Genomic DNA, 18,046 nt, shown 5'->3' on the forward strand with positions numbered 1-18,046 from the left:
AAAGGGGTGTCTGACCCTGGGACTCTCTCATCACACCTCTGTAATAAAGTGGCTTCTCCTCAATGCAGTTCCTCACGATTGAGCTGTTCTTCCAAAGCTGTCGTCAACAACAGGCCCAAGGAATTTCACCCCCAAAGGGCCTGTTTCTCCTTGCGTTTTGGAGAGAAAAGCTCACTGTCACTTTGGGAGCTGTTAGAGACCGAGGGGTGGAATTTGGACTCAACCATTGGAATGTGGTGAGAATGGAGATGGTGAGTGGTCTCTGAGGTACATACCCAGGGCTATCCCACATGTGACAGTGCAGAGGACATCCCCCCCAGAGGGGAATCTGCAGCTGCCTGCAGATCTCTGTGGTGGGCAGTGGCTGGACCCACCCCAAGGTGAGCGATTGCCCGAGCTGCATTCACCCAAAGAATCCTGGTATCTGCAAGGAAACAAAGACAGAGATGACCAGTAACAGACCAACTCCTGATTTGGCTTTGCATGTGTGCGCAGCTTTTGCTTTACCTGTGAAACTGCCTTCATCTCACCCCACAAGTTCACTCACTTTTACCCTTTGGATTCTTCTTCCCCATCCTGCTGGGAGGGAGGGAGGGAGCGAGCAGCTGTGTGGGGCTGAGCTGCCTACCAGGTTACACCACACCACCAGGACATGTTCTTGGGACAACCTCCCCCACCCATCTGCCAGCTCTCACCCCACAAGTCACTCCCAGACAAAGCTCCTCACCTGGGGCTGAGCTGGATGACTGGGGTCCAGCTGTGACCAGAGAGAGGACAAGGGCTGTCCTGGGTCCTCTGCAGCCTTTGTGATCCCCACAGATCAAGGAAGCATGCAGAGGAGAACCTGGGAACATGCAGACCATGCCCATGCCCATGAGGGCCCTCCAGAAGAGTCCCTCAGTCTAAATGTCCAGCCTGGCTTGCTTTTGCATGAAGAGAGAGAGGAGAAACTGCCCCAGGAGCCTCCTGCCAGACCCCTCTCCTCATGTCACCTTTCCAGCCCTGGCCATTCACCATGGTCCTTGGGAGGGCTGACCTTTGCCATGTCCTGCGGGGCTCAGTGCCCGTGTCGCTAGGAGAGGCAGTCCTGCCCAGCCTCTGTCCTGGCCCAGAGCCCTGCAAAGTGCAGAGCAGGGCTGATTGGGAACCAGCACCTGGGACACAGCTCAGCCTGGGCAGGGGCAGGGTGCTGGGGGAGGCTGCCCAAGCAGGAGGGCCGCTGGGGGCTGGGGCACTGCGAGCTGCTGTGGGGGATGATGCCAAGGGAGACTTTTCTCCACCACTGAACACCCCTTGCCCCAGGGGATGTGCACAGCAGGGCCGTGAGGCCATGTGTGGGGCTGCATCTGCACAGGGGAGGGAATGCCCACAGCAGACACAATGCTCCAGGGAGCTCCCACACTGCTGGGACCTCAGAATTACCCCCAGCCCCCAGCCAGGCAGGGCTCTCGCCCTTCTTACTGCGATGGTGCCAGTGGACATGTGCTGGCTCAGGAGAAAGCACTGACCAATCTGATTGACCTCTCAAGTTCTCCCTGCTCAGAGCAGACCACGGGGCTAGAGACCTCCATAGGTCCCTTCCCAGCCAAACCTCTGTAGGGAGAGGGGATAAGCAGTGGAGGTGAGGGTAGTGTGTTGAGGCATTGCTGGCATTTTTAATCCCTGGCCAACTTTGTCCTCGAGATTAAGCATTGAATGACTTCATCCTCAAAAGGAGGCTCTGCTCCATGGGCACAAGGAGTCAAACCAGCACTGGGCTACCACCAAAATGGCTTCACTATGTGCAAACTGTGTCTGACAAATTTTGTGGCCTTTAACAATGGTGTTAGAGCATTGGTGGATAAGGGAAGAGTGACAGACGTCATCTACCTGGACTTGTGCAAAGCATTTGACACCAACCCGCATGAAGTCCTGGTGTCTAAATGGGACAGATGTGAAATCAAGGGAGGGACCACTTGGTGGATAAGGAATTGGCTGGATGGTCGCACTCAAGGAGTTATGGTCAACAGCTCCATGTCCAAGTGGAGATCAGTGACGAGTGGTGTTCCTTGGAGGTTGGACTGGTGCTGTTTAACATTGTTGTGGGTAACATGGATAGTGGGACCAAGTGCACCCTCAGCAAGTTTGCCAACGACACCAAGCTGTGAGGTATGGTCGACACACTAGAGGGAAGAGATGCCATCCAGAGGGACCTTGACAGGCTTGATAGGTTCGCCCTGTGAACCTCATGAAGCTCAACAAGGCCAAGTGCAAGGTCCTGCACATGGGTTGGCACAATCCCAAGCACAGGTACAGGCTGGGTGGAGAATGGATTGAGAGCAGCCCTGAGGAGAAGGAGTTGGGAGTGTTTATTGATAAAAAGCTGAACATGAGCTGGTAATGTGCACTTGCAGCCCAGAAAGCCAACTGTGTTTTGGGCTGCATCAAAAGCAGCGTGACCAGCAGGCTGAGGGAGGGGATTCTCCCACTCTACTGTGCTCTTGTGAAACACCACCTGGAGTACCACGTCCAGCTCTGGGGGCCCCAGTACAAGAAAGACATGGAGCTGTTGGAGCGAGTCAAGAGCGGGCCACAAAGATGCTCAGAGGGCTGGAGCACCTCTCCTATCAAGACAGGCAGAGACAGTAGGGGTTGTTCAGCCTGGAGAAGAGAAGGCTCCAGGGAGACCTTGTAGCAGCCTTCCAAAACCTAAAGGAGGCCTACAGGAAGGACTGAGAAGGACTCTTTATCAGGGAGTGTAGTGACAGGACAAGGGGTAATGGCTTTAAACTGAAGGAGTGTAGATGTAGATTAGATATTAGCAAGAAATTCTTCCCTGTGAGGGTGGTGAGGCACTGGCACAGGTTGCCCAGAGAAGCTGTGGATGCCCCATCCCTGGAAGTCTTCAAGGCCAGGTTGCATGGGGCTTCGGGAAACGAGGCCTAGTGGAGGGTGTCCCTGCCCATGTCAGGGAGGTTGGAACTAGATGATCTTTGAGATCCCTTCCAACTCAAATCATTCTATGATTCTATGCTTCTATGAAAACACTCTCCCGCACTGTATGCCACGGCCAAGCTGCACCTAGTGATGTCCACCTTCCACAAGGCATAGTCATACAAGAAATGATTTAGACAGAGAGATAGGAAAGGAGAGATGAAATACAATTCAGGATTAAAGAGTTAATAAGACCTCTGAAAGAAAGGGCAAGTTTCTAACTGCCTGAAGCTCAAAGCAGTCACCGGATGGTTGGGAGGAATCTGAATGACCAAAAAGCAAGGGGAGGGGGAAGCCTGGAGAGCCATGGGAAGGGCCTATGTCCACTTACTTTGCTGAAAAGATGCCCTTAGACACGGTCCTTTAACCAGGAGAGCTGCAACACCTGGAAGGGGAGGGAGGTTAAACACACAGTGAAATAGAGTAGTGGTAAGGCAAGAATGAGCAAAGATCAGTATTTCTTCTCCCATGATTAATGCAATTCTTGGAAATCCCCATTGCGGGCATGGTGGGGAAACATTGTCATTTCATGAAAAGTACTCAAATGTTTCAGCTGATAAAAATGTGCTGACATCTCTTTGAATGTCTAAACCCGTTGTTCACCCTTCCAGGCAGATCTCAGCTGTCTGACCAGAACCACCCACGGCCACTTGTAGGGGCCCCAGCATAGCTGAGGGGCTTGCCTGGGACTGGCAGCTGTCAGAGAGGAGCTGTGGGAGACCAGAGCCCCTGGGGAGCTGCAGGTGGAGGCTGGGCAAGGGGTCCCAGGGCATCTACACCGGCACCGAGCTTCTGTGTCCCTGAGACTGAAGGCATTCATGTCCTACAAGTAACCCCAGTTCTGGAAAACAAGTTCCTTTTCAAAAAAGGAAAAAAACCAGCACATCCCATAGAAGACCAGAATATTAGAAGAAAAGAAAACTAGGAGGAATTGTAAAAAATGAGAAGTGTGTTGACACATTTTCGTTTCTTTAGATGTTTTTCTTATCTTCTTCATTTCTTTTTTTTTATTTCAATGGCAGGGAATACATTAATTAGCATGTGTGAAGCTATAGCATTAAAAAAAAAATAGTGTGTTGTACAAAAACCCCATGCCTACCCCCAAAAACTCCCCTGCCCAGGAAAGCGTATGTATGCAACTTACTCAAAAGACAGAAGCAGCAATAAGCTGTCTTGAGATAAAATAATAATTTGACAGAGTTCCATAAGTTGGCTGGAATTTAACAAAGTGCATTCAACAGTGGTTTGACAAGGTTCAGCAGGTTTGGCCCTGTGAGGTGCCCACACCTGAGCTGTCTGTCCTCATGCGCTCCTCATGCACACGGGGTGTTCAGAGACACGAGTCCTTCCCTTGCAGACGCAGAGGCAGTGCATGGCAGCAGTCACAGTGTCTCGCTGGGTTCCTGTTGCCACGTCAGGAGGCTGGGAGGCACCTCAGCCCTGCGCTGTATCGCCCTGCTCTGCACTCGCCTGAGGTGCCCCAAGGCAGGAGGAATGGACACGGGGACCTGGGTTCAAGGAAGCCCACCCCAGTGCTGCATGCAGGTGGTTTCCCAGGGGACGTTACTCTCTAAGTCAAGTGACCTGGGGACACTGTGTGTCCCACACACCTTCATGGTGTCCCCAGGAACAGCTGTGGGCATTTGTGCTCACTCAGGTTCCTCCCACCACACGCACACCATGTGCATGCTTACGACTCGTCTGTACGATGCCAAGACGGACTTGTGACCTGGTCACTCGGTGTCCCTCCGTGGAGGCACAAACAACCCCTCTGAGCTGGGGTGGGAGGCCAGTGCTGGCAATGGTGGCTGTTCTTGGCTGCTGTGTGACGATGACCCCGGGGCAGCTTTCCCGGGGTGCCCAGCACACATGGGCACAGAGCAGGTCCTGCTCTGCTGGTGCTTCATGGCTCGGCCAGGAGGCCTGGCTGTGCGAGGACACTGCTGTGTGCCCCCACCCTGCACACTCACACAGCTGAGGTGGACACCAGTGTTTCCCTCTCGCTGGCACTTCCCAGCCCAGACATCCCAGCCCCTTCCCAGCTCTCACCACTCCCCTGCCCTCTCCCCAGGTGAGCAGAGCATCCCAGTCTGTGCTGGTCCCTCAGCAGGAAATGGAGAAGATGGAGGTGAGTGACAGTGTCTCTCTGGCTGGCATGCTGAGGAGATCTCCACGCCAGGCAGCCTGCAGCCCCCCTGCCAGTCCCGCTCCCCAGGACAGCACAGAGTCCTGGCCCTGGGGCTCCTCTGGCAGCTCCCGCTGCCCCAGTGGCAGGGCAGCCTGCCCCAAGCTGGCACCCGCAGCCAAGGCTTTCTCTTTCCATGTCTGCCCTGCACACACATGGTGCCCTGCTCGTCTCCCAGGACATCCCATCTCCCCACAGAGCCTTTCCGCAAGGTGGGCACATCTGTGCTGGCCTGGCCAGCCATTCCCACACCCCCTGCCCATGCTCTCCACAGCCCTTGAGCTGGTGGAGCTGCTCTGCAGAGCAAGTGGGCTGTGGGGCCTGGGGTCACAGGGGCACTCTGCAAGGGACGTGCTGGTCAGGCTGGGAGGCAGACCCAGCTCAGGGACATCACTGCCACTGACTGCCTCCCACAGAGGCTCTTATGTGGCCATGGAGGCTGCTCAGAGGTGACCTGCCTTATTGCCAATGCCATGAGATGTGTTTGGGTGCTGCACCACATCCAGTCTATGGAAGTCCACTGATGGGAAAACGAACCACTCACCAGGCTCCTTCCCCTGTGCCTGCTGTGTCCCCTGGGCTTGCAGAACCCTCACTTGGTGGTTCACACCCACATTTAGCACTTGATTGCTGGGTCACGCCACCTTGCACAGGCTCGTGCTCAGTGGGCTCCATTCCCTGCTGACCTCCTGGCATGTGCTGTCCCTGCAGATCCCCTGGGCTCTCCTGGCAGCTCCTCATTCCTTCCAGAAAAGCACTCCTCTGCCATCAGCCCTACCACAGGCTGTCGAGCCCCAGGCAGCTTAGTTGGAGTCCATTCAGCATCTGTGTGGGTGCTGTCCACCCACAAGGAACACCTGAGCCATTCCTCAGTCCCTGGAAGAGCACACTGGGACCCTCATCTCATCCCTCTGCGCCCATGCAGAAACAAGCAAAGCAACAGTTTTCTTTAGAGTCTCTTCCTTGGGCATGTTCTTGAGAGCAAGACTGGAAAAAGACATAAGCCTTTGGGCAGTGCCCTGAGGAGATTGCCTTTCCTGGTGGAAATGCTGTTACAGAGGCCAGCTGTGTCAGAGATCTGCTGTGCAGGGACTCTGTACACAGGAACGGCCTCTGCAGCTCCAGAGAAGGTCTTGGGGGAAAAATCTCAGTCAGCAATGTCACTGCAGCGTCCTTTTGAATGTTTTAATGCACAGAGGTTGTGGAAATTAATTTACACTGTCTTTGGGTCTAACTAAACAGGTGGATAAAGAATTAGAATTGGTATGAATAATGAACATTCTTTGTAAACAACATTATCACAAGAGAATAAAAGAAAAATAAAACAAAATCAGCAAGAACTACAACTAGAAAACATATAAAAGACAAACTAGGCCTGTAATGAGTTATGTTAAAAATGATATGGAGAAGATGTCAGGCAGTATATTGCTTCCGAAAAACATCTAGTCATCAGTGTCTGAACTGCACCCTTGAGCTCCTGGTTCCTCATGCTGTAGATGAGGGGGTTCGCTGATGGAGGTACCAGCAAGTACAGAACGGCCACCACCAGGTCCAGGGATGGGTAAGAGATGGAGGGGGGCTTCAGGTAGGCAAACATTCCAGTGCTGATGGACAGGGAGACCACAGCCAGGTGAGGGAGGCACATGGAAAAGGCTTTGTGCCGTCCCTGCTCAGAGGGGATCCTCAGCACAGCCCTGAAGATCTGCACATAGGACACCACAATGAAAACAAAACACCCAAGTGCTAAAAAACAACTTAATATAAGAAGCCCAACTTCCCTGACGTAGGCATCTGAGCAGGAGAGCTTGAGGATCTGGGGAACTTCACAGAAGAACTGTTCTACAGCATTACCATGGCAGAGTGGAATTGAAAATGTATTGGCCGTGTGCAGCACAGCATTGAGAAACCCACTGCCCCAGGCAGCTGCTGCCATGTGGACACAAGCTCTGCTGCCCAGGAGGGTCCCGTAGTGCAGGGGTAGGCAGATGGCAACGTAGCAGTCATAGGCCATCACTGTGAGGAGGGAATATTCTGCTGAGATCAGAAAGAAAAAGAAAAAGACCTGAGCAGCACATCCTGCATAGGAGATGGCCCTGCTGTCCCAGATTAAGTTGGCCATGGCTTTAGGGACAGTGGTGGAGATGGAGCCCAGGTCGAGGATGGAGAGGTTGAGGAGGAAGAAGTACATGGGGGTGTGGAGGTGGTGGTCGCAGGCTATGGCAGTGATGATGAGGCCATTGCCCAGGAGAGCAGCCAGGTAGATGCCCAGGAAGAGCCAGAAGTGCAAGAGCTGCAGCTCCTGTGTGTCTGCGAATGCCAGGAGGAGGAACTCAGTGATGGAGCTGCAGTTGGACATTTGCTGGTTCTTGACACGGGGGCATTGTTCTAAGGAGGAAAAGACAGGGGAAAATTGTGACAGACTTCTCTGAGCAAAGCCACTCCAGTTTCCATAGACATTGCACCCCCTCTACCAATTCCAGGGGATTTCTTTGCTTTGTGCTGGCTGAGTGTGCTGTGAGGAGCAGGACCTCTGCCCCTGTGCTGCCAAGGAGTCAGCTCTGCCCTGCTGCAGTGAGTACATAGGAGCTGGTTCTTGACACCCCCGATGGTCACAAGGGCTGTCAGGTGCAATTCACCCTTCATGGAAATGTTCAATATCTGCACTCATTACTCCAGAGAGTGTGGGCTGCAGAAGAGAGGCTGAGCATATCTTTACCATGATTTTTCTCTGTGTTTTTTCTTTCCACCATCACATCTGGTGAGTACTAGTTTTAAGGGTAGAAATGCTCTTTTTATGACTGAAGGTGTGGAGTCTTAGGACAAACAGGCAAAAGGGCTCAGCTCTCTGTGGCTCATGTCAGAGTCAGGAGAGCTGCAGTGCCAATCCGTCTTGTTCCCAGCTGCCCTTTGCTTTCGCTTCTCCTACCTGTGCACACAAATTACTTTTTTTTTTTTAAAAAAAAAAAGCAGCAGGACTCTGATGAAATCAGGAGGGTGCTTTTTCAAAGAGCAGATCTGCAAACTTGTCTTTTTCCAGCATAAAGGTTGTGATGGAGAGGGCAAGACTTGATCACCTTCTAGAAGCAAAGGAATCTGAAGGAGACGGGCAACCCACAAGGGATGGCTCAGCACTCCCTGGGATCCTACAGGAGAGCTGTGCCTTTCAGAGGGGCAGCACGCAAGCCCAGTGGGACAGACAAAACAGAGAGTCAGGTCTCCTCATGATGGGATGTCCTAAAGGTAGAGTCAGCTCATTGCTCAGCAGACATCTAGAGTGAGGGACCACAAGAGAGCAGCCTGAAGGCAGCCTAGCCCAGGGCTTGCCTGCAGTTTCCTCCCACTCCCTGCCCATGTCTCTGCTGCCTGGAGCTGTCCCTGCCAGGAGCTGGTGCTCTGCCCACACCTCTCCTCCCTGTCCCTGCTCACAGAGTCCATCCCACCCTCTGTGTGCATCTGTGTTACACCTCCTGGCAGCAAGAAACTTCCATGGGGGATCTCCATGCTGGCAAGTCTTAGGAGTCTCTGTCTCTTGTGCAAATCTGACAGCTCTGTTACCATTTCCATCTACCATCACAACTGTAAAGTGAAAGCACCGGCCCTGGAAAGACCATTTACTCACAGGTAGCCCCTGCCTTGATCAACTTCTTTAAAAGTGCCTGTGCCCTTCATATCACCCCAGGGGTGATATGAAGCTCTAAGCAGCCCTGACCCACACAGCACCCTCTCAAGAGCAGAAGGACCCTGCCCTGCCCTTCCAGGGGGTCGCTCCTTCCACCCACAGCTTCTCCCTGCAGTGCCCTGGGGAGCTCCCCGGGCAGACTGAGTGCTGACCCTGGCAGCCCTGGGAAACTCCAGCTGCACACCATGGCTTCACAGCTATTCAGAATTACGCAAAAAAGAAAAGCCCCCTCCTTACAGATCCCATGAGCTGTGAGCTGTGCCAGCTTGAGGAGATGTCTCCAAGAGCTACAGCTGCATTGCCCTGCACCCAGAGACTTACCGTGTCAAGGGCTCTGAAGATTTCTCTTCTTTTCAGCTCTCAGTCATCCTCCCAGTCCTGACCACCTTTAAGCTCTTCACCTGCCTTGCTCATCTCCCTGAGATACCCTGGCAGTGCCCTTCGCCCTGCTGCGCTTGGCAGAGGAGCTGCTCCTGGCCAGAGATGTCTCTCTGCAGCACTGCCCACTTGCCATGAGCTCCCTCCGTCCCAGGAGACCAGCAGCAGAGGCCCAGCCCAAGGCAGCATGTTAATGACCCCTCTGGTGGGTTTGGGGATGAGTCCATGAAGCTCAGACCCTCAGAGGAAGCTGATGAAACCTCTCCAGAAGTCACAGTCCGATGCAAACTCCACAGATTCTTGGAGCATTAATGGGTCCCCCTGAGGGCCATCCCTGACAAAGCAACTCTGGGGCTGGTTAGAGCAGGCAAGTGGAGGCAGTGATGACAGGTAGGCAAAGGAAAGGAAAAGATGCCTCTGATGCTGAGTAATCCTGGGTGTGTTTGATCAAGCCAAAGGGCCAAGCTGTGACCCCCAGCCCCTGGGAAGGGAGGTCCTGTCCTGCACACAGTGCTCAGGGCTCTTCCTGGGGCAGGGTTTTGTGGGGACATGCAATGCCAAGTGAAGGACGATGGTACGACACCTCCCAGGCTCTTGGGTGGAGACAAGGAGGCCATGAGGCCCTCGTGCTGTAAGGATTAGGCGTCTCCTGGCAGGCCTTAGTGACACAGCCAACAGCCACGGCCAATGGGAGCAAGACCTCAGCTCTATTGGGGGCTTTCAACTTTGTCAGCTCCCTTGACCATCTCCACCACAGGTTGTCCTATGGTGTCCTATGCCTGCACCTGTTTCCTTGAAGGCTGTGGACATCCACTGTGCTTGCCAACCTTGCTCTCACTTGAGCATCTTCCTATCTTTACTGATATTTCTCCATCTTCATGGGCTGTTCGTTGAAATGCAAAGCTTTGGCTAATCCAGACTCTTTCTGGGTGGCCTGTTGTACCACAGCACTGCACTTGGAGTGATGTTTCATGTAAGTCAACGTCACATGAAATCCTCATGCCCAGTCTCAACTTCCAAAGCTTCCCTTTGTGCCATTATTTCTTTCTCGTGTTGTTTCTCAGTCTTGAGAAAATCTCTGCCATCTCTGAAATCACACTTCAACCAGTCTCAAGATAGTCTGGGTGGCCATGGTCGTCCTAATGCAGACCCGTATGCAGGTGGCCTTGTTCATGGTGAGCATGAGGAGTTGCAGGGCTCTACAGACACAGGCAGGAATTACCATGAACACAGTCTCCAAAACACCAAATGTGGTTTCAAAACCAGCCCGTGCAGGATCAGCGGATGTATTCAGTTTTCATGGCAAGGTTTTTATAGTGGGGGGAGCTTCAGGGGTAGCTTTTGTGAGAAGATGCCAGCAGGTTCCCCTATGTCCAATAGATCCAATGCCAGCCAGCTCAAAGATCGATGCACCACTGGCCAAGGCCGAGACAATGAGCCATGGTGGTAGCACCTCTGTGATAACTTATTTAAGAAGGGAGGGAAAAGAACCAAACCACCAGGAGCAAATGCAGTCAGAGAGAGGGGAGTGAGAAGATGTGAGAGGAACAACTCTGCAGACACCAAGGTCAGTGAAGAACGATGGGAAAGAGGTGCTCCAGGTGGTTGAGCAGAGATTCCCCTGAAGCCCGTGGAGACGACCATGGTGAGGCAGGCTGTCCCCCAGCAGCCCATGGAAGTTAGCAGTGGAGCAGCTATCCACCTCCAGCCCATGGAGGACTCCATTCTGGAGCAAGTGGATGCACCTAAAGGAGGCTGTGACACTGTGGGAAGCCTACGCTCCTGGCAGGACCTGTGACCCTGTGGAGAGAAGAATCCACACTGGAGCTGGTTTAATGGCAGGACTTGTGACCCCACAGGGGACCCATGCTGGAGCAGTCTGTTCCTGAAGACTGCACCCCATGGAAGTGACCCACACTGGAGCATTCCATGAAGAACTGCAGCCTGTGGGAAGGACTCATGTTGGAGAAGTTCGTGGAGGACTTTCTCCCATGAGAGGGACCCCATGCTCAGCAGGGGAAGAGTGTGAGGAGTCCTCCCTCTGAAGAGCAAGGAGCAGCAGAGACAATGTATTGGGACAAATAGACAAACTGCTTGGGAGGGGAAGGAGGTCGAGAATATTGGGAGTGAAGTTAAGCCTAAGAAGAAGGGAGAGGCTGGGGAAAGGTGTTTGAAGATTTCTTCTTACTTCACATCACACTACCCTGATTTGATTCATAATAAATTGAAGGAATTTCATAGAAACATAGAATCATAGAATGTTTTTTGTTGGAAGGGACCTTAAAGATCATCTAGTTCCAAACCCCCTGCCATGGGCAGGAACACCCTGCACTAGCCCAGGCTACCCAAAGCCCCATCCGACCTGGCCTTGTCCAACCCTGCTCATTGTGGAGAGGTTGGACTTGATGACCTCTAAAAGTCCTTTCAAACCCAGACCATTCTATGACTCTATGACTCTGTGACTCTATGACTCTATGATTCTATGATACTATGATTCTATGTTTCTGTGTCCTGTGCAAGTTGGTGTGACCCTATAACTGTGAGCAGTGAGTATGACCCTCCTGTGAGCAGGAGGTTGGACTAGAGCCCTCCTGAGGTCCCTTCCAGCCCAAAGGATTTTGTGTTTCCCTCCACTACAGGGCTCTTCCCTTGGTAGTGGTAGGGAAAGCACTCAGGTTCCCTGTCACCATGGAAAAAAGTCAGACCTAAGTACGGTTGGATCAAGTGCAGCTTTCTTGTCCCACTCCAGTCAGTCTCTCTCAAGCTGAAGGCCATTTGGCAAGTACCTCCAAACAGCCCTGATCATATCCTTGCCTTCACCTTGTATTTTCTTTTTGGCCTCTTTTGCCCCTCCCAGATTCCTCCCTTTGATCACCCTCTTGCCCTCCCATACAAACAGCCCACCTCTGGTTGCCCTTTCCTCATCGGCCCTGGTTTTGCTTGCTTTGTACCCTCACTTGGTGTTTCTGGGATGGTTACCATGTTAACACTGACCTTGGCTTGCTCTTTCATTTAAGTGAAGGCTCAGGGAAGGACAGCAGTAGCTGGAGAAATCCAGAAAGTTGCTCTCAGAGATGAGACAGAAACACCAAAGCATTCAGGCCAGAAAGGACCTTGGGAGTACTCCAGAGCAACCTCCCACCCACTTCAGGATGAACAGTAAATTCCCACCATGTTCCTCAGGGCTTTCTTCAACAGTGTCCTGAAAATGTTTCCTGGGGACTTTGTCTGAGATCACTGGGGGCCTCCAGGGAACTCTCTGAGGAAGCTGCGGGTGCCTTTTGCTGCCAGGTCAGGAGAGTCACAGGATTCCTTGACTCCCAGCAAGTGGCTAGTAACCTTGAGCAGCTTCTAACAAACTCTGTCCACCGTCCTTGATCAACAGGTGCATTGCTGAGAGGCTGATGAAGCTTTTCTGGCCTTTGGACTATTACCCCCTGGTGTTCTTCCATGTAGGTACCAAGGATGCATCCAAACTGGGAAAGTATTGAGCATCACTACATGGCTCTGGGGGTGATGGACAAGGGCTTGGTGGCCCAGGTGGTGTTCCTTTGGTGGCCCAGGTGGGAATTTTGGAGGAGTGAGAATAGCCAACAATCATGTGAGGCAGTGATGGATGGAATAGGCCAGCAAAGTGTGATATGAACAAAAGGAAGATGACCATCAGGAAATCAGGGCTGGAGTGGAATCACCTCAAGCGAATGCACCCAAGTCAGACAGTGGCATTGGGACAGTGACGTGGTTTAGCCCCAGCCGGTAGCTGGGTGCCACGCACTACTCACTCACCCCTCCCCCGGCGGGATGGGGAGGAGAACAGAAAAAAAACCAACGGCAAAGCCTCGAGGGTTGGGATAAGGGCAGTTTACTGGGACAGCAAGGGAGAGGGAAACAATCAACAACAGTACTGATAACAGATATTCACAATGGGTGATAACAAAGAACAATTTACCGATCCGACGACCGACCAACCGACCGGACGCTCAGCCTGTCCCGGAGCCACCCGAACCCGCCCCTGCCCGACTAGCCCCCTTTTATGGTGAGCATGATGTCACATGGTACGGAATAGCCCCCGGCCAGCTTGGCTCACCTGTCCTGGCTCTTTGTGAAATTAACTCTATCCTTGCCAGAACCAGGACATTATCCACCCCTTATTCCATACCATCTACGTCATGCCCAGATTATTTCACAGATCTCATTCCCTTAATTCTACAGGCTATCGCCTGTCAAGTTCATTTAGTCCATGGCTTTTTGGTTCCATCTGCCATTACAGTCTCTCAGAGCAGGAGCAATGGTGCGTGCTACTGGATTGTTGCACGCTACATCCGGAGTTTTCACGGCCGGTGTATCTGGTGTGGTCCATGATCACAGTCTGGATGTCAAAGATGTGATTTTTTTTTTAATGAAGTTCCTGAGCACCAGTTGAAGTCAGTTCTAGTTCCATCATCATGGCACTTTGTTCAGTTTCAAAGTCCATCTTTCATTAGTTTTGGGTGATTCTTATGGTCATACCATTGATACAGTATATAGCTATTAATATCATACAATTTGATTTATTGGCTATTTTCACCTAAAATCAAATCCCCTTGGGGTACACACCGGACTTCCCCATCCTTTCTCATCACCCACCAAGTGCACCCTGGTCCCTGAGCAAAAGCAATCCCACAGATGGGCTTGCCTTTGCCTGAAGCAGGGATAACCCAAACTGTTTTACCCAACATATTTTTCATGCGCACTACAGGAACTTTATCCCCTTCTACTGGGCATGGAAGTTTTGATTGGGCAGGGCCAGCTCGATTGGCAGATCCCCTAGTGTTAACTAACCAGGTGGCCTTTGCTAAATGGGTGTCCCAGTGTTTGAGGGTCCCACCACCCATTGCTCTCAGGGTAGTTTTTAGCAGTCCATTGTACCTTTCAATTTTCCCAGAGGCTGGTGCATGGTAGGGGATGTGATACACCCACTCAATACCATGCTCTTTGGCCCAGGTGTCTATGAGGTTGTTCTGAAAATGAGTCCTGTTGTCTGACTCAATTCTATCTGGGGTGCCATGTCGCCACAGGACTTGCTTTTCAAGACCCAGGATGGTGTTCCGGGCAGTGGCATGGGGCACAGGATATGTTTCTAGCCATCCAGTGGTTGCTTCCACCATTGTAAGAACATAATGCTTGCCTTGGCGGGTTTGTGGGAGTGTGATGTAGTCGATTTGCCATGCTTCCCCATATTTATATTTCAACCATCGGCCTCCGTACCACAGAGGCTTTACCCGCTTGGCTTGCTTGATGGCGGCGCATGTTTCACATTGATGGATGACCTGTGAGATGGCGTCCATGCTCAAGTCCACCCCTTGATCACGGGCCCATCTATATGTCGCATCTCTTCCTTGATGGCCTGAGATGTCATGGGCCCACCGAGCTATGAACAATTCACCCTTACGCTGCCAGTCCAAATCCACCTGAGCCACTTCAATCTTGGCAGCCTGATCCACCTGCTGGTTGTTCTGATGTTCCTCTGTGGCCCGACTCTTGGGTACGTGGGCATCTACATGACGTACCTTTACAACTAGCTTCTCTAGCCGGGCAGCAATATCTTGCCACAATGGGGCAGCCCAGATGGGTTTGCCTCTGCGTTGCCAGTTGTTTCGCTTCCACTGCTGTAACCACGCCCACAGGGCATTGGCCACCATCCATGAGTCAGTATAGAGGTACAGTGTTGGCCACTTTTCTCTTTCAGCAATATCTAAAGCCAGCTGGATGGCTTTCACCTCTGTGAACTGGCTTGATTCACCTTGTCCTTCAGCAGCTTCTGCAACTCGCCGTGTAGGACTCCATACAGCGGCCTTCCACCTTTGATGCTTTCCCACGATGCGGCAGGACCCATCAGTGAACAGGGCAGATGGCCTCTCATTTTCTGTTAGTTTATTACACTGTGGAGTCTCTTCAGCCCGTGTCACCTTCTCCTCTGGAGAAATTCCAAAATCTTATCCTTCTGGCCAGTCTGTGGTCACTTCCAGAATTCCTGGGCGATTGGGGTTTCCTATTCGAGCCCACTGTGGGATCAGTGCAACCCACTCACTCCACGTAGCTTCGGTTGCATGATGTGTAGAAGGAGCCCTCTCTTTGAACATCCAGCCCAGCACTGGCAGTTGGGGTGCCAGGAGGATCTGTGCTTCAGTACCAACCACCTCTGAAGCAGCTCAAACTCCTTCATAGGCTGCCAATATCTCCTTTTCCGTTGGAGTGTAGTGGGCCTCAGATCCTCTGTATCCCCGACTCCAAAACCCCAGGGGTCGACCTCGAGTCTCCCCTGGGGCTTTCTGCCAGAGACTCCAGGTAGAGCCATTCTCCCCGGCTGCGGTGTACAACACATTTTTTACATCTGGTCCCGCCCGGACTGGCCCAAGAGCTACGGCATGAACTATTTCCTGTTTAATTTGTTCAAAAGCTTGTCGTTGCTCAGGGCCCCATTTAAAATCATTCTTCTTCCGGGTTACGTGGTAGAGAGGGCTTACTATTAGACTGTAATTCGGAATGTGCGGACGTGATAGCCTGGATGTAAGTAGTGGGGTGGACTTGGAGGGTCTCCAGTCTGGGGAACTGGAGGGCACCTTGGTCCTCCCATCCCTTGCTGGGACCAGGGACATGCCAGTGACCAGTGAGGTCTCATGGTCTCTCTGCAGGTGGGGTTAGTCAAAGACGGGTGAGTGAGGAGCACTGAGGTGGGTACCATGAGTTCTGCTGGCCCCAGACTCTCCCCTCCATGGCCATGACACTGCAGGGCATCCCAGTGTGCCCCAGTACACCCCAGTGCACCCCAGAGAACACCCCTGCACCCCATTGTCTTCCCAGAGAGGTGCCCTTCCCCAGGGCTCCCACTGCATTCCCATCCATCCCATTACAACCCGGTACACCCCAGGATGCCCCAGTACACAGCCACGCACCCAGGTGGGCCCCTTCCCCAGGGCCCCCACTGCTTCCTGTGCACCACCACACAAACTCCTGTACCCCATTTTTCCCCAGAGGCACCTTCCCCAAGGGCCCCATTGCTTTCCCCTGCCTCCCAGTACACCCCAGTGCACCCAAGTGTGTCCCTAACCCTCCCTTTCTCCCCAGCCCCGTCTGGCTGACGCATTGGAGAGGCTTTTGCGCCAGAAACGCCTGGTTGCCTCTCTTGATGGCTAGGTGAGCAGCACCATGGTGTCTCCAGCCCCACAAAGGATCCTGGGCCCTGGGGGATGCCTGAGCCCTTTGGGGTGGGCAGAATGTGGGTATGGGAGAGGGAAACAGAGGGGACTGTCCATGACCCATGCCCCAGGGTAGGCTGGACACAGCTGCCCCCCTACCTTTCCTTCTACCTAGTGGGGCTCTACAGACCCAGAGGGTCACCGTGCAGACCAGGTAGGGGCTCTGGTGCCATACAGACGCCCAGGCCCACTGTGAGGGCTGAGTAGGGCTCTGGGGGATTTAGGGGCATCCCTCTGGGTGCCATATTGATCTCAGGAGAACCAAGTGCTGTCCTGGGTGTATTGGGGGCTTCAATTCCCTTCTCCTTCCCCATGTCTCTGCAGACAGAGATGGTGGGGGCAAGGCCCCTCTCATTGTTCCAGCTGACACTGGGGGTCACATTCTGGGCTCTGTCTTTCAGGACTGGAACTGGTGGTGACAGCCCTGTCCTGCCCTCCCCCTCCAGAGGCATGAGGAGATGATCATCCCTGGATGACCCCCCCCACCCCCTGGGAGCCCTGGGCCATTTCCTTCTAATGATCAATAAACCCCTTCAGCAAAGCTATGCTCTCGTGTGTGTCTGTGTGTCCGAGTCTCTATGTCCCCTCTCCTCTGCCAGTGCCCCAGGTCCTCTCTGGCTGCACCACCACCATGAGCAGAGCGGCTGAGGGAGACCGGACACCTGAGGTGTCTCTGTAAAGGAGATCCCCTTCCCACCCACCACGTGGCCCCAGATAAGGGCAGATTAGGGCAAACTGGAGTGTCCCCCCAGGAGGCTGGGAGAGGCAAGGGGCAGACGGTGACAGCCCCTGGGGCATGTGGTGCTTTGGAGGCACAGCGGGAAACAGGTTCTTACCAGGGCTCCAGTGAGCGCCATCCCCCACATTGCACAACGGGGTGTCGGGGCAGGAGAGGAGCACGGACAGGCAGCCCAGAGCCCCGGGTCCTCTGCCCCACTCTGGGAGGGGTGGTGGTTCCCTGCCCCATGGACTCAGCCCTCCTGGCTTCATAGGAGATTTCAGAGCCCCACGCTGGGCCCATGTGCCTTCCTGGACCCCCAGCCCCACCCTTGTTGGGGACACCCCCCATCACAGACCAGGAAGGCAGGTCATGGGCTCCAGACACTGGACAGATGTCTGATGACACTGATGGCACAGCTACAGGAGGTAGCTTCTCTCTATTGTTAGCGCCATCAGATCTCCGATATACAGCGTTTCTGTAAAAGTCAGATGCTAGAGTTATAACATGCTAGTTTGTGAAATACTGTACATTTCATTTCCAGAAAGTACACACAAGAAAACATCTACCTTCTTAGCTCAATTGTCACAGCTCTACTAAACAACACAAACTCACAGGCAATCTGGTACGAGATCTTTGTTGAGCTGAACTTCAGACCGCCAATGTAAACGTAAGCATTTTCTTCAGTGAGTCTCCATGTACTGGTGCTGTTTTCCAGCTTGGTATATCCAGCGCTCCGTGCTGCTTTTAGTGAATGTATCTGCTCTACCCATACGTGCATTGCCCAATATTAGTTTTCTTATCAAGCTTTTCTCCATTCTTATGTGCTCATGTACATTAAATCATTTTTTTTTCAGGGATTTCTTTAACCTGTC

The 18,046-nt window shown here is 52.9% G+C and overlaps 1 protein-coding gene across 1 annotated transcript; it reads right to left on the reverse strand.

The window, feature by feature from the left end:
* Positions 1-6,548: 6,548 nt before the first annotated feature.
* On the reverse strand, positions 6,549-7,130 carry LOC129196909 (olfactory receptor 14A16-like; the record flags this gene model as incomplete). Its single annotated transcript, XM_054804877.1, has 1 exon — positions 6,549-7,130. A coding segment is annotated over one exon (582 nt), but the record flags the coding sequence as incomplete, so codon positions are not given.
* Positions 7,131-18,046: the final 10,916 nt, after the last annotated feature.

Source organism: Grus americana, chromosome 27 (genome assembly GCF_028858705.1).
Source record: "Grus americana isolate bGruAme1 chromosome 27, bGruAme1.mat, whole genome shotgun sequence".
Lineage (NCBI taxonomy): Eukaryota > Metazoa > Chordata > Aves > Gruiformes > Gruidae > Grus > Grus americana.